The following is a 21,000-nucleotide window of genomic DNA, read 5'->3' on the forward strand; positions in this document are numbered from 1 at the left end:
AGTAACATTTTATGCTCTCTTCTCTCTTTCGCTAAAATAAATAAATAAATAAAGGCACCTGGGTGGTTCAGTTGGTTAAGTGTCTGCCTTCAGCTCAGGTCATGGTCCTGGGGTCCTGGGATCGAGCCCCCTGTCAGCCTTCGTGCTCAGAGGGGAGCCTGCTTCCCCCCCTCCCTCTACAACTACCCCTGCTTGTGCTCATCCTTTCTCCCTTTGTTAAATAATAAATAAATAAATAAATAAATAAAATAAATCTTAAAAAGGAGGGGGTGCCTGGATGGCACAGTCAGTTGAGTGTCCGACTCTTGGTGTTGGCTCAGGTGGTGATATCAGGTGAGATGGAACCCCTCTTTAGGCTCCATTCTTAGCTCAGAATCTGCTAAATTTTCTCTCACTCTCCCTTGACCTTCCTCACCCCTCCTCTCCCTCTCTAAAATAGATACATAAATCTTTTTTAAAAAGACAGAAAACTAAACAACTTCACTCTCAAGAGAGGTTAAAACTATCCTCAGAGGACGCAGAGAAAGGGGAACCCTCTTATACTGTTGGTGGGAATGCAAACTGGTACAGCCATTCTGGAAAACAGTATGAATGTTCCTCAAAAAGTTAAAAATAGAACTATCCTATGAGCCAACAATTGCACTATTAAGTATTTATCCAAAGGACAGAAACATAGTGATTTGAAGGGGCATATGCACTCCATTGTTTATAGCAGCAATGTCCACAATAACCAAACTATGGAAAGAGCCCAGATGTCCATTGACAGATGAATGGATAAAGAAGAGGTGGTATATATATATATACAATGGAATATTAGTCATCAAAAATGATGAAATCTTGCCATTTGCAATGACCTGGATGGAACTAGAGGGTATTATGCTAAGTGAAATAGGACAGAGAAAGACAAATACCATATGATTTCACTCATATGTGGAATTTCAGAAACAAAACAGAGGATCATGGGGATCGGAAGGAAAAATGAAATAAGATAAAAACACAGAGGGAGGCAAACCATAAGAGATCTTAACTATAGGGAAGAAACAGGGTGGCTGGAGGGGAGGGTGTTGGGGGGATGAGGTAGTTGGGTGGTGGGCAGTAAGGTGAGCACGTGAAGTGACGAGCACTGGGTGTTATATGCACTCTACCTCTGAGACTAATAATACGCTATGTGTTAATTAGATTGAATTTAAATTAAAAAGTATTAGACTGTGCCTAAATATTAGCTCTGTGATCCCATATATGTTTGTTATGAATGAAATTAAATTAAGAATTTATTCACATATTTTTATTTAAAATTAAGTAACTGAAGGGACTCTTATCTATTTATATGTAAATATTTGGGCAGTTGTGAGGTAAAGAAATCTTAGGTGTTTTGTAAAACATCTGGGTCATTCACAGATGAGACTAAGGTAGCTGGGGAGTTCTCAGGAGTTATTTGTCCTAGGTGAGGTATATGAAATAATAAGAGATGGATGAGGTCTCCTCTGGCTTTGTCCTTGGTCGTCATTCTCCCTGAGGACTGCCATCTCCGGACCGCTCAGTGACAGGGGCTCATTAGCAGTGTGGGCATCTGCTCCCCAGAGACGTCAGCCAGGGAAACACATTTGGTTCTCAGTGCCAGCCCAGCCACAGCTGAGCGTCACAGCACCCTCTCCTGTGCTCATACAGGCAGGCCATTGTATTCAGGAAAGCATAGTGAGAGTTTGCGAGGGACTTCATCTCCTACCTCCTAGAGGCAAAGTGTACTCTGTACCACCTGAAGACACGTGAACTCATCATGAGAAAACGTCCTTTTGCTTAGGAAAAATGGACTTCCCTTTGTACCTCCTAGAGGCAAAGTGCAGATCTCTGTACCACCTGAAGACTCATGAAGTCATCATGAGAAAGCATCCTTTCGCTCAGGAAAAATCTATGGATAACCCAGTGCTGGTATAGTCAGCCTTTGCATTTACTGCATACAACTGATTCTACATTCCAAGGGCCAATCCCCAGTAGTGTCTGTAGGCAGTGCCTTGGAAAGGAGGTAGGGAAATAGCTTAGAACCCACAGAGAGGGTGAACAAAGGTGAGTGAAATGGCACTTGGTTTTTGTGTTGCTTTAGGAATTGAAGTTAGTTTATTTTCAGTTGCAATTGTTCTTGAAACAGAAAAGCTGTGTTGGTTTGCATATATGGTCCATTGTCTCACGGAACAGACTGTGGAAGTTAACCAAATATAAGAACTAAATTTAATTGTTCCTCATAGACCACCAAGTTGTGCCCAGACATTTCATTGTACTGTAGTAAATTCATTATACCTGTGTGTGAACATGTGCAAATAATTTAAATATGCATATGTAGTGGTAATAAAATATACCCTCTATGCATATGTGCAAAAGTATTAGACTATATACTTCCATGCTTTCTCATTGGTTCTTATTGTCTGTGAAAATAGACAATTTGTTCTCTATGCATAAAACTCATTGCCAGTATTTATAGTTTCTAAATGGTCATTTTCTCCCTTATGAGTTACCAAAATAACTAAAATATGTATAGAGTTTTAAAAATGCTATATTGAAATTTACAACAGAAGTTCCATTTTGTGAATATTGTGTCAGCGCTTCTCTATTTTGATACTGGTGTTAATAAGAAATGATATTTCATGTGAGTACAAATATCAATCTGAAGAAGAAAGTTACGAAGAATCCTGAGTGTTTAATTGATGAATTAGGCAAATGACAAGTTCTGTGTGTGTGTGTGTGTGTGTGTGTGTGTGATTGCACTGAGGTGATGTGTGAGGTACACTGGGTTCCATCCTTCTATCCTTGCCCAGGATCCTGAATGGACTCTTGTATGAATGCCGTTGGTGCCCTGCTCGGATGCTGTCTACCTGGCTGCTGATCCAATCCTTACCCTATGTGTTAGGAACATGGGCTGCAAGGTTCACAGCCATTCCCTTCTTCAGAGATTTGCCCTCAGCTGAAAGGGAGCCACTTTGCCAGGTGGTCTCAGGGACAGGGTGGGGGCAGCTCACAGCCAGTGACAGACTCATGGGATAGACAAAAGGCTGCCAATGCCAAGGCAGGACTAAATCTGATGCAATTCATGCTCCAGAGCTGTGCTGTCCAATACAGGAGTAAGTAGCCACAGGAAGTCACTTAAATTTAAATTAATTAAAATCACCCATCAGAAAGGATGAATACCCACCATTTGCATCGACATGGATTATGGTAAGTGAAGTAAATCAAGCAGAGAAAGACAATTATCATATGGTTTCACTCATTTGTGGAACAGAAGGAATAGTGTGAAGGACCACAGGGGATGGGAAGGAAAAGGGAATGGGAAGGAGGGGAGAGGGGGAACAAACCATGAGAGACTCTGGACTCCAGGAAACAAACTGAGGGTTACAGAAGGGAGGGGGGTGGGGGGATGGGGTAACAGGGTGATGGGTATTAAGGAGGGCACATGTGGCAATGAGCACTGGGTGTTATATGCAACTAATGAATCATTGAACACTACATCAAAAACTAATGATGTATTATATACTGGCTACTTGAACATAATAAATAAATAATAAAAGAGACTAGGAAAAAAAGTGGGCTATAATATATTTGATATATTCCTTTTTTAATTTTTTTAATTTTATTTAAATTTTTATTGTTATGTTAATCACCATACATTACATCATTAGTTTTTGATGTAGTGTTCCATGATTCATTGTTTGTGCATAACACCCAGTCCTTGTTTTTAATTTGAAGAGGTTTTTGTTAGCGAACTTTGGTTTTTTATTGTTAATAAACAAGAATTTTTGTTGTTGAAAAATTAATTAATTAAAATTAAATAAAATACAAAATTCAGTTTCTCAGCTAGGCCATTTTAAATCCTCAGGTAGTGACATGTGGTTAGCAGCTACTGTATTAGACAGTGAGGACTGAGTATTTCTACCAGCACAGATGGATCCCTGTATGGGAGAGTTCTGTTCCTGCTTCTTATGGGATCAGGCTCATGCCATATTCCACTTAAGACCACATCTTTGCTTAGCAACGTTCTCTGCTCTGTTTTGCTTCCCTCACCCCCTTTATCCTGAGAGCATTCCCTGAACAAACAACATGCAGTGGAAATCTTACTTGATCCTCCTCTCCCGTGGAACCTGATGGAAAGCACTGTCCATGTTCCTTAGACCTGTCATTTCCAGTGTTAGGATAGCTGCGTTCCCCCTCATTAGCTCATCCTGCATTGCCCTGGAGGGCCTCTTCTAGTGTATCTGGGGTCAGCTCAGACCTAGGGGACAGACGCATTATTAAAGCAAGAGTGATTCATTCCTAGCGCTGCCCGCACTATTTCAGGATTCATTCGGGAACTGGATAGGGTGGGGTTTGTATGTCAGCTGTATCAGTGACTGTTATATAACTGAAATATCTTCAATGCAGACATTTTCTTGAGATCTTTGAGCTTTAAAACATGTAGTTTGCTTACTGAGTATCTAGTTTTCAAGAAATATGGACTCTTCCACTTAAACTTTTAGGGTTATATGTTAGCATTGAACACTTATATCGCAAGTGTTGGCTTTATCAGCTTAGCTGCGCCGGTACTAAGCATTTAACCTCTTTCATCTGATGCCTGTTCTCTTAATTATTATTGTAAAATTGTGTAAAAATGTGTCATTTCCTATTCTATTTTTATTGGATGGTAATTATTTCATAGGTGCCATCTAATTTTGTTTTGTGGAACCCATTTTTATTTTACCTAATAAAAATTTTTCTCTATATATATGTAAAGGAATAATTTATGTGTGATTTTTATAACTACATTTTCCTGTATCACACATATCAAGATAGGTACTAGGGACACAATTCTTTGCTCTAGACTTAGGATGGATATGTTCAATATTTTCCACCAGTATTATTTACATAGTTTGTCTAAGAGGAATCAATGTCTCTTACTGCATTTAGTCATTTGACGCTTACCTACACATAGACATTGATGCTTAGTCTAATTATACAATTCTTCTTCTTTTGTAAGAAGAAAGTGAAAGGAAATTTCCTCCTTAACCTTAGTCTAAACATACTTTTCTCCGGAAAGATTTCCTTCCGTGGTGGTGCACACAGCTTTAGGGTGGATGGATGCCGAGGAGGAGGAGGAAGAGAACAAAGTGACCCAGATCAGCAGAAAATACTCTTGAGAATCAATGGGAGAATGTCTTATGCAGCCTGATCTTTCCCATATCCAGTGTCTTCTTTGGAGAAGTGTCTGTTCATGTCTTCTGCCCATTTTTGCACTTGATTATTTGTTTTCTCGGTGTTGAGTTTGAAAAGTTCTTTATAGGTCTTGGATAGCACCCCTTTATCTGTAGTGTCATTTGCAAGTAACTTCTCCCATTCTGTGGGTTGCCTCTTTGTTTTGTTGACTGCTTCTTTTGCATTAAAATTTTTTTTAAAAACTTTAAAAATGTACCTACATATTTACAGTACTTCACGTGCCATTAAGCTCAAACTGAAAGACCTTTTGTACACCAAGGCCATTATGTGATTTTTCTTATATTAAACAATAATGATTTACTTTCTGTGATAATGTGGACCTCAACTGGTATAAGCTATGCCAATTTCAATGAGTAAATCACTTACTGAAATAGTACTGATAAAATCCAATGGCCTTTACTTTAAACATGATAAATCCACACACATCCCCCTTGCCGCCAAATATTTATTTTCTTGAAGATTTCTTTTAAAAATTGCTAAATGCTTGGTCCTGCAGGAAACATGTGCTAACAGAGGATGGAACAGAAAAATGGCAGTTCTTTCACTGGGTTTATCCTGCTGGGTTTCTCTGACCGGCCTCAACTGGAGCTAGTCCTCTTTGTGGTTCTTCTGGTCTTCTATCTGTTCACTCTGCTGGGAAACACCGCCATCATTGCCTTGTCCCACCTGGACCCACATCTTCAGACTCCCATGTACTTTTTCCTCTCCAACCTAAGCTTTCTGGACCTGTGTTACACGACCAGCACTGTCCCGCAGCTCCTGGTGCATCTCAGGGGAGCAGACAAGTCTATCTCCTTTGGTGGCTGTGTGGCTCAGCTGTTCCTCTCTCTAGGGTTGGGAGGCACAGAATGCATTCTCTTAGGGGTCATGGCATTGGACCGCTATGCAGCCATCTGCAAGCCCCTGCAGTACACAGTGATCATGCACCCCCGTCTCTGTGCCCTCATGGCTTCTGCATCGTGGTTCATTGGTTTTGCCAACTCCTCCTTGGACACAGTGCTCACATTCCTTTTACCACTTTGTGGGAGAAATAAAATAGACCACTTCTTTTGTGAGGTCCCCCCACTGCTCAAGCTTGCCTGTGTTGACACCACGGTGAATGAGTCTGTGCTCTTCTTTGTTGGTGTGATCATTCTCCTCATACCTGTGGCATTAATCACAGTCTCCTATGGTTGGATTGTCAGGACAGTCTTAAGAATAAAGTCATCTGCAGGGCAGAGGAAAGCGTTTGGGACATGTGGGTCCCACATCACAGTGGTCTCCCTGTTCTATGGCACGGCCATCTACGCTTACCTCCAGCCCAGCAACAACTACTCCCAGGATCAGGGCAAGTTCATTTCTCTGTTCTACACCATCGTCACCCCCATGGTCAACCCCGTCATATATACACTGAGGAACAAGGATGTGACGGGAGCAATGAAGAAGGTGCTTTGCGGGGGCCATGGCTCCAGATGACTGGGCGGGGAAGACGCTTTGATGGAAGACTTTAACTGCCAGAGTTTTTAAGATGATGCTGTCCTCCCCATATCATCTAAATGTTCCTCTGACATCTCTCAAGGGAAATTCCTACCTGATGTTTTTATGCAAGTGAGTGCTCAAAATCAAAGTTCATGGATTCATGCAGCCTCCAGAGATGCTGCCTTAGTATTCCTAGAGCATCTGCATCGTATTGTTATTTTTAAAAAGCTCCACGGGTTTTTCAGATTTTCCCCTCATTTGGGAACACTATTCCATTCCTTCATGCAAGAAGACACACATATACCATGAAGTCATAGGGAAAATAAGAATACAAATGACTAAAACACTGTAAGAAATATTAACATTTTGGCATTTTTCTAGGAAATGGTTGGAGGCATATCACTTATTCTTGCATTGTGATCATGGCTCTATGACGAGGTCCGTAGGTTGACTGTATCACAGCTTTTTCATAGAAGTAGGTGGGCAACTGTGGGAAAAACAAACTTTTAGCTCAGAGAAAAACCTATTAACATCAATCCTGACAGATCCATTCAGATATCAGGCCCAAGTATGACGACACCAGTGTGACATGGTTTTAGGTAACCTTCAAGTCACAGACATGGAGGGTGGGACGCATTACTGCCGGTGACAATGGGGCATCAGCTGGTGATACAGCAGGCGGTGCTGACATGTAAGTTTGTGCACAGCCAGGGAAGCACCAATGTGAGGTATGCGAGTTGTTTCTTTTAAGTTTGCGAGCCACCTTGTTAGTTAAAAATGACTGTTGAGGACAGTATCGTCTCTGAACAGTACATGACACAAGTCCTATTTTATATTTGATCCATTTTACCTACAGTAATGCAGCAAAAGTTCCAAAGGGTAAAATACATTTAGATCTTCTCTTCATACCATTTTATAAATTCTTTGATCCAGGCATCAACTGATCAATGCTTTTGTATCTCACATCTACCAAAAGCCCCATATATTTCGACGCAGTAACATACTATAAAAATATAGGAAATGACCACGATTTCACAAGAAATGCCATGTTCTGTGGACCTTACTTAGATTCACCAGGTAGAAATGTAAAGGATGAATAAAATGTATATTAATTATTAAACATCTCCATATGTCTAATCTTTACAAATAGCCATCTCGCTATGAACTGCCATACAATTCTGAATTAGGAGTAATAAATGTAAATATAAACATCCCAGAACAATTAAATTTGACATTGTAGCCCTTCGGTCTAAACTCAGGTTTGCACACAAATGTGTTTTGGGATATGGACCTGGGTTTTTGTATATGTGTATTGTCACAAACAGTGTAGTTTCCCACGGAGGTTGGAGCTTCGGCAATGCCATCTTCATAGAAATGTTTCTGGGTTTTTGTAGGTTTTCCCAACATGCAGCCCAGTGCAGGTAAATGTATTTGTGTCTTGGACCGGATACATATCCATAACAAGTGTACTGTTCCTTATCTTGACAACAACAAGCATCCTCCAGGGCCTTGAACCCCCTGAGGTGGTCATGCTCATGACAAGTGATCTTGCTACAGAGACAGCATGTGGAGGCTGGAAATGACAGCCAGGGGAGATTATGCACACGGTCAGGTTCTCTCTGTATCTCTAGCAGCATCACAGTATTCCCTTTTGAAATCAACACCTGGGATAAATTTGACACCATTGTAATGCTTCATGTATGCCAGTAGAAAAACAGTTTTGTAATACTGTTTATCCCCGATGGTGACAAATTTCCCATTCTCCATTATGTTTCAACCACATCCTGAGTGTTATACCCAAATGGTCACTTTAAAGTCCCTTAAATTGAAGATGGCGGAGGAGAAAGGGACACTGTTTCAACCCGTCCCCTGAATTTAGCTGGATATCTAGGAAACCGTTCTGAACACCCACGTAATCAGCATGAGAAGCATATATATCTGGATTTCTACAAGCAGAAAAGCCACTGCTTTTTGCAAGGTACCACGTGGGAAGTTGTGAGTCTACTGAGAGATAGCAGAAGATAAACAGAAGGGGGAGGGAACTTCCATAAGCTGGCTCCTGGAAAGTGATATAACAGCGAAGCACAAAAGCAGAACCCTTGGCAATCTGCTCTAGGGAGTGACATCCCTCTCTGAAAGGGGCTCTGGAGATGAAAAGGCAGGATTCTAGGTAGAGCATTATGGTCTCAGTAAAGGAGAAGCCCCCAAGGGGGCTCCCTGGACCAGCAGAGTGCCTGAGCAGTGGAGCCAGGAAGCAGGTACAGTCAGCGAGCCCAGGAAGGGTCTCTCAGCTTGGATGGCCATAAACTGCAAGCCCCGGCAGTTGAGAATCGCTCTTCTCTTGAGCAGCCTGAAAAAAATCAGGAGCATGTGCCAGGACCAGGCAAAAACTCGCAGAGTGGTAGTAGTCGGGAAAGGGCTTTAGAGCAGCACCCAGACAGGATCCAGGAGCTGCTCGTGTGCTTGAGGGAGCCCACAGCTGCTCGCAGATTTAGAAGCATAAAAGGCAGGGACACTCCCAAGGCTCCTGGTTTGACCTGAGAGTTACTGTGAGCGCGCACCATGGGAGGCTGTGATTTTCCGTGGAGCATATAGAAATGGAGCCTATTCGTACTGAAGGGTTTAGTGAAAAAGCACATTGCGATTTCTCTGCTCTCAGCCAGAGGTTTGGGTGTGGCCACTTTTGCTCTGAAACTCTGAAGAGGTGCGGAAAGCTGCCAAAGAAAAGCCACACAGAAGACCGGATTCCACTGAGCCCATCCCCCCTATAGGGGGCAGGGCAATTCCGCCCAAGCAGAGTTGCCTGAGAAACAGCATGACAGGCTGCTACCCCAGAAGACACGCTGGAAGAACAAGAAGATGACATGGATCCCATAAGACTATAAAATCCTAACACCAGGGGAAAATAGTATATTGAGCTCCAGGTGTTGCTTCCCAGCTTGTTTTTGGTTTTTTTGTTTTTGTTTCTTTGTTTTCCAGATACAACTCTTTTCCTTTTTATTCTTTTTTATGTTTTTTTCTTTGTGTTTTCTTTTTATCTTTTTCTCATTTCAACTAGATGTTTATTATATAAACTTATATTTCTAGTAGCTCTTTAACTTGTACTTTTTCACACCTATATATTTTTTATAGATATACGCTTCAATGTTGTCCTTTTTTCCCTATCCTATATATATATATATATATATATATATATATATATATATATATATATATACACACAAGTTTTACTTTCCTTGTAATTTTGGGACATAGTGTCCTCTAACAAACAGACCAAAATACACCCAGGAACAACTGAAACACCCTGCTTTTTCCACACTGAGAGATTATAGTCCCCCTTCCCCTTTCCCCCCCTTTTATAAATTTTCTTATGTGCTTCATTTTGGCTTTGTTTTTTTGGTGGTAGTTTCCGACCACTCTGGATTTTCCTAGGGTGCATTTTGCTTGGGTCCTTGTTGATATTTTGGACTCTGCTCTTTCACTCAACCATCACTCGGCAGAAAGACTAGGAGGAGGAACTCTCAACAAAGAAAAGAAACAGAGAATGTCATCTGCTACAGAACTAATGGATATGGATATAAGCAAAATGTCAGGGATAGACTTCAGGAGAGCAGTCATGAAGTCAATAGCTAGGCCTGAAAGAAGCATTAGTGACAATATAGAATCTCTAAGGGCAGAAATGAGATCTAATCAGGCCGAACTAAACAATGTTATGAATGAGATGCAGTCTAAAATAGATACTCTAACAGCCAGAGTAAATGAGGCAGAAGACCAAATTAGTGATCTACAAGACAAGCTGATAGAAAAGAAGGAAGTGGAGGAAAACAGAGATAAGCTTCAAGTAACACATGACAAAAGGATTGCAGATTAATGATGCCATGAAACGTTCCAATGTCAGAATTATTGGGATCCCTGAGGGGGTGGGGGTGGGGGGCTAGAAGGTATATTTGAGCAAATTATAGCTCAGAACTTCCCTAATCTGGGGAAGGAAACCAGCATTCGAGTCCAAGAGGCAGAGAGGACCCCTCCCAAAATCAGTAAGTATAGATCAACACCTCGACATATAACAGTGAAGCTTGCAAACTGTACAACCAAGGAAATACTCCTGAGAATAGCCAGGGAGAGGAGGTTCTTTACATATGGAGGGAGTAACATCAGACCTATCCACAGAAAGCTGGCAAGCCAGAAGTGGCTGGCAATACATATTCAAGGTACTAAATGAAAAGAAAATGCAGCCAAGAATACTTTGTCCAGCAAGGCTGTCTTTCAGAATAGATAGATAAAGAGCTTTCAGGACAGACAGAAACTGAAAGAATATGTGACCACCAAGCCAGCCCTCAAAGAAATATTAAGGAGGTTTCTGTAAATGAAGACAGACCCCAGGAGTCACACAGACCAGAAAAAAACAGAAAATCTATAGAAACAGGGACTTTACAGGCAATACAATGGCACTAAGTTCATGTCTTTCAGTAGTCACTTTAAATGTAAATGGGTTAAATGCTCCTATCATATGAAACAGGGATGCAGATTGGATAAAAAAGAACAGGACCTATCTATATACTTTCTACAAGAGACTCATTTTGATCCTAAAGACATCTCCAGATTGAAAGTGAGGGGATGGAGAACCCAGGCTAATGGACCTCAAAAGAAAGCTGAGGTAGCAATCCTCATATCATACAAATTAGATTTTAAACCAAGACAGTAACAAGAGACATGGAGGGACACTATATTATACTTAAGGGGTCTATCCAACAAGAAGATTTAACAATTGTTAAATCGTTAAATGGAAGCAGCCAGTTATATAAACCAATTAATAACCAAAATAAGGAAACATATTGGTAATAATACATTAATAGTAGGAGACTTCAACACTCCTCTCTCAGCAATGGACATATCATCTAAGCAGAAGATAAACAAAGAAACAAGACCTGTAAAGAACACATTGGACCAGATGTACTTCATAGATATACAGAATATTCCACACTAAAACAACAGAATACTCATTCTTCTCAAGTGCATATGGAACTTTCTCCAGAATAGACCACATCTGGGTCACAAATCAGGTCTCGACCAATACCAAAAGATAGAGATTATTCCCTGCATGTTATCAGACCACAATGCTTTGAAACTGGAACTCAACCACAAGAAAAAATTTGGAAGGAACTCAAACACTTGGAAGTTAAAGTGCATCCTGGTAAAGAATGATTGGGTCAAAAAGAAATTAAAGAAAAACTTTAAAAATTCATGGAAACTGGGCGCCTGGGTGGCTCAGATGGTTAAGCGTCTGCCTTCAGCTCAGGTCATGATCCCAGGGTCCTGGGATCAAGTCCCGCATTGGGCTCCCTGCTCCTTGGGAGCCTGCTTCTCCCTCTGCTTCTCTCTCTTTCTCTCCCTCTGTCTCTCATGAATAAATAAATAAAATCTTTAAAAAAAATTTCATGGAAACTAAAGAGAATGATAACACAACTATCCAAACCCTATTAGGATACTGCAAAGACAGTCCTAAAGGGGAAGTACATAGCCATCCAAGCCTCTCTCAAAAAGGTAGAAAAATCCCATATGCACAAGCTTACCTTACACCTAAAGGAGCAAAGCCTAAACCAAACAGGAGAAGAGGAGTAATAAAGATCAGAGCAGAAATCAATAAAATAGAAACCAGAAAAACAGTAGAGCAGACCAACGAAACTAGAAGCTGGTTTTCTGAAAGAATTAATAAGATCCATAAACCTCTGGCGAGACTTATCCAAAAGAAAAGAGAAAGGACCCAAATTAATAAAATCATGAATTATAGGAGAGAGATCACCACTAATAACAAGGATATAGAAACAATTCATAGAAATTATTACCAGCAACTATATGCCAACAAATTAAGCAATCTGGGAGAAATGGATGCATTCCTCGAAACTTACAAACTATCAGGAGATAGAGACAATCTGAACAGACCAATAACCAGCAAGGAAATTGAAACAGTAATCAAAAATCTCCCAAAAAACAAGTCCAGGACCAGATGGCTTCCCAGGGGAATTCTACCAAACATTTAAAAAAGAAATGATATGTATTCTACTGAAGCTGTTTCAAAACATAGAAATGGAAGGAAAACTCCCAAACTCGTTCTATGAGGCTAGCATTACCCTGATCCCAAAACCAGACAAAGACCCCATCAAAAAGGAGAATTAGAGACCAATGTCCTTGATGAACATGGATGCCAAAATACTCAACAAGATTCTAGCCAATAGAATCCAACAGTACGTTAAAAGGATTATCCACCACAACCAGGTGGGATTTCTTCCTAGGACGCAAGGGTGGTTCAACATTCACAAATCAATCAACGTGATAGGGCACATTAACAAAATCAGAGAAAAGAACCATATGACCCTCTCAATTGATGCAGAAAAGGCATTTGACAAAATAGCATCTTTTCCTGATTAAAACTCTTCAAAATATAGGGATAAAGGGAACACACCTCAATTTCATAAAAGCTATCTACGAAAAGCCCACAAATTTTCATTCATTCATTCTCAATGGGGAAAAAGTGAGAGCTTTTCCTTTAAGGTCAGGACCATGACAGGGATGCCCACTCTCACAACTTTTCCTCACCATAGTACTAGAAGTCTTAGGCTCAGCAATCAGACAACAAAAAGAAATAAAAGGCATTCAAATGGGCAAAGAAGAAGTCAAACTCTCTCTCTTCGCAGATGACATGATACTTTATTTGGAAAACCTAAAAGACTCCACCCCCAAGTTACTAGTACTCACATCAATTCAACAACATGTCAGGATACAAAATCAATGCACAGGTATCAGTTGCATTCCTATACACTAACAATGTAATGGAAGAAAAAGAAATTGGGGGATCAAGTCCATTTACAATAGCACCAAAAACCATAGGATACCTAGGAATAAACCTAACCAAGGAGGTAAAGAATCTATACTCTAGAAACTATAGAACACTTATGAAAGAAATTGAGGAAGACACAAAGAGATGGAAAAACATTCCATGCTCATGGATTGGAAGAATAAACATTGTGAAAATGTCTATGTTGCCCAGAGCAATCTACACTTTCAATGCAATACCTATAAAAATACAATCAACACTTTTCATGGAGCTGGAACAAACAATCCTAAAATTTGTATGGAACCAGAAAAGACCCTGAATCACCAGGGGAATGTTGAAAATGAAAACCAAAGCTGGGGGCATCACAATGCCTGACTTCAAGCTCTAGTACAGAGCTGTGATCATCAAGACAGCATGGTGTTGGCACAAAAACAGACACATAGACCATGGAACAGAATAGAGAGCCCAGAAATAGACCCTCAACTCTATGGTCAATTAATCTTTGACAAAGCAGGAAAGAATACCCAATGGAAAAAAGAGTCTCTTCAATAAATGATGCTGGGAAATTTGGACATCCACATGCAGAAGAATGAAACTGAACCATTTTCTTACACCATACACAAAGATAAACTCAAAATGGATGAAAGATCTCAATGTGAGACAGGAATCCATCAAAATTCTAGAGGAGAACATAGGCAGTAACCTCTTCAACATAGGCCACAACAATTTCTTGCAAATCACGTCTCTAAAGGCAAGTGAAACAAAAGCAAAAATGAATTTTTGGGACTTCATCAAGATGAAAAGCTTCTGCACAGCAAAGGAAATAGTCAACAAAACTCAGAGGCACCCCATGGAATGGGAGAAGATATTTGCAAATGACATTACAGAAAAAGGGCTGGTATCCAAGATCTATAAAGAACCTCTCAAACTCAACACCCAAAAAACAAATAATCCAGTCAAGAAATGGGCAGAAGTCATGAACATACACTTCTCTAAAGAAGACATGCGAATGGCTAACAGACATATGAAAAAATGTTCAACATCACTATCCATCAGGGAAATACAAATCAAAACCAAAAAGAGATACTACCTTACACCAGTTAGAATGGCAAAAATTAACAAGACAGGGAACAAGGGTTGGCAAGGATGTGGAGAAAGGGGAACCATCCTATGCTGTTGCTGGGAATGTAAGCTGGTACAGCCACTCTGGAAAACAGTATGGAGGTTCCTCAAGATGTTAAAGATAGAGTTACCCTATGACCCAGCAATTGCACTATTAGGTATTTACCCCAAAGATACAGATGTAGTGAAAAGAAAGGCCACATGCACCCCAATGTTCATAGCCTCAATGTCCACAATAGCCAAACTGTGGAAAGAGCCGAGATGCCCATCAACAGATGAATGGATAAAGAAGATGTGGTCCATATATACAATGGAATATTACTCAGCCATCAGAAAGGATGAATACCTACCATTTGCACCAATATAGTTGGACCTGGAGGGGATTATGCTAAGTGAAATAAGTCAATCAGAGAAAGAATTATCTATGGTTTCACTCATATGTGGAATATAAGGAATATCTAGGAGGATGATAGGGGAAGGGAGGGGAAATGAAGGAGGAGAAATCATAGAGGGTGATGGGTATTAAGGAGGGCACGTGTTGTGATGAGCACTGGGTGTTAATGAATCATTGAACACTACAGAAAAAAACAAAGATGTAGTACAGTAGCTAACTGAACATAAGAAAAAAAATTCCACTTAGAATTTCTTCCTAACTAAAGCTCCCAAACACTTGTTTTCTTTATCCTGTAATTCCTCACACATTTCTTGTCTCTGTATTAAAGTTATAAAAACTGCCTGCCTTGATCATTTCTTTGAATCTCAATTACTTTATTGGGCCTCCACATGCAGGTAATAAAACTTTGGGTTTTTTCTCCTGTTACTCTCTGTCATCTCCATTTAATTCCAAAAACAGCTAGAAGAACCCTGGGGTGGGGGAGAAGGAAATGTGTCCCTCCCCAAAGCAAGTGTCCAGTCCCTAAGGCCATCTCAGGGACCCCATCCCCTGACCCCTCTGATCCGCAGTCATTCATCCTCTCATTTCTGCATTTACACAGAGCCCATCTTCCCAGCAAACCACATTTCCATACACAGTGGTTCCCAGAGTCAGCAGGACCAGGTCTGAAATATGCTACAATACCACAATGATGAAAGAAGCTCTCACCTGTATTACAAAACAAGCATCTGAAAAGAAGTCACCTGTAAAGGAAAGGGTTCACAGGGATCTATAACCTGTTCCTCCCTCCTCAGTGAGCCTGGTCAGAGCAGAACTCTGGCAAAGAGTAACCATGAAATGCACAGACTATGAGATACATGAGGGTCTTACGGGGCTGGCTGTACTCTGATTACTGATCTAGTAGTAATTTCATCATGATGTAGAGGGTCTGTTTAGAACTTACACTCTACACACTGCAGATATGCTACCAAATGACAGTCCTAAAGCCAGAACAGCCTACGAAGGTAGCGACACATAATCTGAGAATCCCCCAGCCTCTCTGTGCTGACTTGTACTACAGCAGGGATGGTAGGGGGATGGGTTACATAGGTGATGGCCAACAAGGAGTAAATTTGTGATGATGGAAGTGTTGAATCGGTATATTATACACCTGAAACTAGTATAGCACTCTATGTTAACTATACTGGAATTGAAATTCTAAAATAATTAAAAAATTAAAAGATAATAAAGTAACTTCAAAGCAGTTTTTAGGAAAAAAAGAATTGTGATTCAAAACAAAAAGAAAGCTTATGGAATAGGAGAAGATATTTATCAATGACATATCTGATAAAGGGTTAGTATTCAAAATATGTAAAGATCTTATACATACAACACCCAAAAAACCAAAATAATCCAATTTTAAAAATGGGCAGAAGACATGGACAGGCATTTCTGCAAAGAAGACATACAGATCTCAATAGATACAGAAAAGATGCTCAACATCACGGTTCTTCAGAAAAATTAAAATGAAAACCACAAGGAGATATCACCTCACACTTTTCAGAATGGCTAAAATCAAACACACGAGAAGAAAGTGTCAGTGAGGTTGGGGAGAAAAAGGAACCCTCCTGCACTCTTGGTGGGAAGGCAAACTGGTACAGCCACTGTGGAAAACAGTATGGAGTTTCCTCAAAAAGTCAAATATAGAACAAACCTACCATCAGGTAATGCACTACTGGGTATTTACCTAAAAAAAGATCTTTCAAATGGATACATGCACCACTATGTTTATAGCAGCATTATTTAAAATAACCAAACTATGGAAGCAGCTCATGAGTGCATCAATAGATGACTGGATAAAGAAGATGTGAGATATATATATATATATATACATACACACACACACACACACACACACACACACACACACACAATGGAATATTAGTCATAAAGAAGAATGAATTCTTGCCATTTGGAACGTCCGGGATGGAACTAGAGAGTATTATGCTAAGTGAAATAAGTCAGTCAGAGGAAGATAAATACCATATGATTTCATTTGTATGTGGATTTAAGAAATAAAACAAACGAGGAAAGGAAGAAAAGAGAGAGAAGACAAACCAAGAAACAGGACAACTATATAGAACAATAAGGGGGGGGATGAGTGAACTAAGTGATGGGTATGAAGAAGGGCACTTGAGTTGAGCAGTGGGTGTTGTATGGAATGGTTGAAATATTATACTGTAGACCTGAAATTAATAATATACTGGATGTTAACTATACTTTAACGGAAATAAAAACTTCATTAAAAAGCTAAAATAAAATATATAAAGTAATTTCAAACCAACAAAAACAATTGAAACAAAAAAAAGGAATTGTGTTTCATGCAAGTTGGACATTTGGGGTCTCTGCAATCACCCATTACCTGAACTGATGATGTACACCCTGTGTTCCTCAGAAAGCAAAAGACCTGGAAGAAGAGCTAGAGCATAATGACTGTCCTGACAACGGGATGTTAAAGACGGATGGAATGAAATAATTTAGCTAAGACTTGGGTACAATCACACAGCCATGCCACAGTTATTGGTGAAAATTCAAAAGGAAACAGTTCAAATAATATTGGTGACAATTTACACAACCTGGAGTCTGTTGTAGACAAAGCATGGAGTGTGTGGGGAGGCAGATTCCTAACATTAGAAAAATGTTATGGAACAACTGTGAACTTGTGTTTGGACTTTCAGATAATTTCTTTTTTATTTTAGCATGGATCCCAGAGAACTTTGTTCTCTATAATTTATTCCCATGTAACAGAAACATCCAAATGCCATTCAAATATTCATTAAATGAAATAAATCTGTTTCACCCCAGGGCTCTGTGTGACCTTAAGAGCAGAGAAGTAGATGCTCACCCAGAACAATAGGCTGTGTGGTTTCATGAGACCTTGAGGGTTTTTGCACCAAAGAGAGTTCACTTGAGGGATTTTAAAGAGACCATTTGTATATAACAGTCAGGATGTGATTGAAACATAATGGAGAGTGGGAAAATTTGTCACCATCGGGGATAAACAGTATTACAAAACTGTTTTTCTACTGGCATACATGAAGCATTACAATGGTGTCAAATTTATCCCAGGTGTTGATTTCAAAAGGGAATACTGTGATGCTGCTAGAGATACAGAGAGAACCTGACCGTGTGCATAATCTCCCCTGGCTGTCATTTCCAGCCTCCACATGCTGTCTCTGTAGCAAGATCACTTGTCATGAGCATGACCACCTCAGGGGGTTCAAGGCCCTGGAGGATGCTTGTTGTTGTCAAGATAAGGAACAGTACACTTGTTATGGATATGTATCCGGTCCAAGACACAAATACATTTACCTGCACTGGGCTGCATGTTGGGAAAACCTACAAAAACCCAGAAACATTTCTATGAAGATGGCATTGCCGAAGCTCCAACCTCCGTGGGAAACTACACTGTTTGTGACAATACACATATACAAAAACCCAGGTCCATATCCCAAAACACATTTGTGTGCAAACCTGAGTTTAGACCGAAGGGCTACAATGTCAAATTTAATTGTTCTGGGATGTTTATATTTACATTTATTACTCCTAATTCAGAATTGTATGGCAGTTCATAGCGAGATGGCTATTTGTAAAGATTAGACATATGGAGATGTTTAATAATTAATATACATTTTATTCATCCTTTACATTTCTACCTGGTGAATCTAAGTAAGGTCCACAGAACATGGCATTTCTTGTGAAATCGTGGTCATTTCCTATATTTTTATAGTATGTTACTGCGTCGAAATATATGGGGCTTTTGGTAGATGTGAGATACAAAAGCATTGATCAGTTGATGCCTGGATCAAAGAATTTATAAAATGGTATGAAGAGAAGATCTAAATGTATTTTACCCTTTGGAACTTTTGCTGCATTACTGTAGGTAAAATGGATCAAATATAAAATAGGACTTGTGTCATGTACTGTTCAGAGACGATACTGTCCTCAACAGTCATTTTTAACTAACAAGGTGGCTCGCAAACTTAAAAGAAACAACTCGCATACCTCACATTGGTGCTTCCCTGGCTGTGCACAAACTTACATGTCAGCACCGCCTGCTGTATCACCAGCTGATGCCCCATTGTCACCGGCAGTAATGCGTCCCACCCTCCATGTCTGTGACTTGAAGGTTACCTAAAACCATGTCACACTGGTGTCGTCATACTTGGGCCTGATATCTGAATGGATCTGTCAGGATTGATGTTAATAGGTTTTTCTCTGAGCTAAAAGTTTGTTTTTCCCACAGTTGCCCACCTACTTCTATGAAAAAGCTGTGATACAGTCAACCTACGGACCTCGTCATAGAGCCATGATCACAATGCAAGAATAAGTGATATGCCTCCAACCATTTCCTAGAAAAATGCCAAAATGTTAATATTTCTTACAGTGTTTTAGTCATTTGTATTCTTATTTTCCCTATGACTTCATGGTATATGTGTGTCTTCTTGCATGAAGGAATGGAATAGTGTTCCCAAATGAGGGGAAAATCTGAAAAACCCGTGGAGCTTTTTAAAAATAACAATACGATGCAGATGCTCTAGGAATACTAAGGCAGCATCTCTGGAGGCTGCATGAATCCATGAACTTTGATTTTGAGCACTCACTTGCATAAAAACATCAGGTAGGAATTTCCCTTGAGAGATGTCAGAGGAACATTTAGATGATATGGGGAGGACAGCATCATCTTAAAAACTCTGGCAGTTAAAGTCTTCCATCAAAGCGTCTTCCCCGCCCAGTCATCTGGAGCCATGGCCCCCGCAAAGCACCTTCTTCATTGCTCCCGTCACATCCTTGTTCCTCAGTGTATATATGACGGGGTTGACCATGGGGGTGACGATGGTGTAGAACAGAGAAATGAACTTGCCCTGATCCTGGGAGTAGTTGTTGCTGGGCTGGAGGTAAGCGTAGATGGCCGTGCCATAGAACAGGGAGACCACTGTGATGTGGGACCCGCATGTCCCAAACGCTTTCCTCTGCCCTGCAGATGACTTTATTCTTAAGACTGTCCTGACAATCCAACCATAGGAGAAGACGATTAATGCCACAGGTATGAGGAGAATGATCACACCAAGAAAGAAGACCTCAGACTCATTCACAGTGGTGTCAACACAGGCAAGCTTGAGCAGTGGGGGGACCTCACAAAAGAAATGGTCTATTTTATTTCTTCCACAAAGTGGTAAAAGGAAGATGAGCACTGTCTGCAATAAGGAGTTGGCAAAACCAATGGACCACGATGCAGAAGCCATGAGGGCACAGAGACGGGGGTGCATGATCACTGTGTACTGCAGGGGCTTGCAGATGGCTGCATAGCGGTCCAATGCCATGACCCCTAAGAGAATGCATTCTGTGCCTCCCAACCCTAGAGCAACAAACAGCTGAGCCACACAGCCACCAAAGGAGATAGACTTGTCTGCTCCCCTGAGATGCACCAGGAGCTGCGGGACAGTGCTGGTCGTGTAACACAGGTCCAGAAAGCTTAGGTTGGAGAGGAAAAAGTACATGGGAGTCTGAAGATGTGGGTCCAGGTGGGACAAGGCAATGATGGCGGTGTTTCCCAGCAGAGTGAACAGATAGAAGACCAGAAGAACCACAAAGAGGACTAGCTCCAGTTGAGGCCGGTCAGAGAAACCCAGCAGGATAAACCCAGTGAAAGAACTGCCATTTTTCTGTTCCATCCTCTGTTAGCACAAGTTTCCTGCAGGACCAAGCATTTAGCAATTTTTAAAAGAAATCTTTAAAAATATAATTGGCAGGGAGGCGAATCTATCATGTTATAAGACACGGCCATGGGATATTATAAGTAACTATTTCAATAAATAATTGAAATTGAAATAGCTTATACCAATTTAGTTCCACATTATCATGAAAAGTAAATCATTAATATGTAATATTAGAAAAATGAAATAATGGACCTTGT

General features: G+C 40.4%; 1 protein-coding gene and 1 pseudogene across 1 annotated transcript; one reads left to right on the plus strand and one right to left on the minus strand.

Moving 5' to 3' along the window:
- Nucleotides 1-5,736: 5,736 nt before the first annotated feature.
- LOC113926848 lies at nucleotides 5,737-6,690 on the plus strand (annotated as a pseudogene).
- Nucleotides 6,691-19,819: 13,129 nt separating this feature from the next.
- On the minus strand, nucleotides 19,820-20,758 carry LOC118357154 (putative olfactory receptor 2B8). Its single transcript, XM_035728410.1, has one exon. The coding sequence runs from the start codon at nucleotides 20,756-20,758 to the stop codon at nucleotides 19,820-19,822; it is 939 nt and encodes a 312-aa protein (XP_035584303.1).
- Nucleotides 20,759-21,000: the final 242 nt, after the last annotated feature.

Source organism: Zalophus californianus, chromosome 7 (assembly GCF_009762305.2).
Source record: "Zalophus californianus isolate mZalCal1 chromosome 7, mZalCal1.pri.v2, whole genome shotgun sequence".
In the NCBI taxonomy this organism is placed as follows: domain Eukaryota; kingdom Metazoa; phylum Chordata; class Mammalia; order Carnivora; family Otariidae; genus Zalophus; species Zalophus californianus.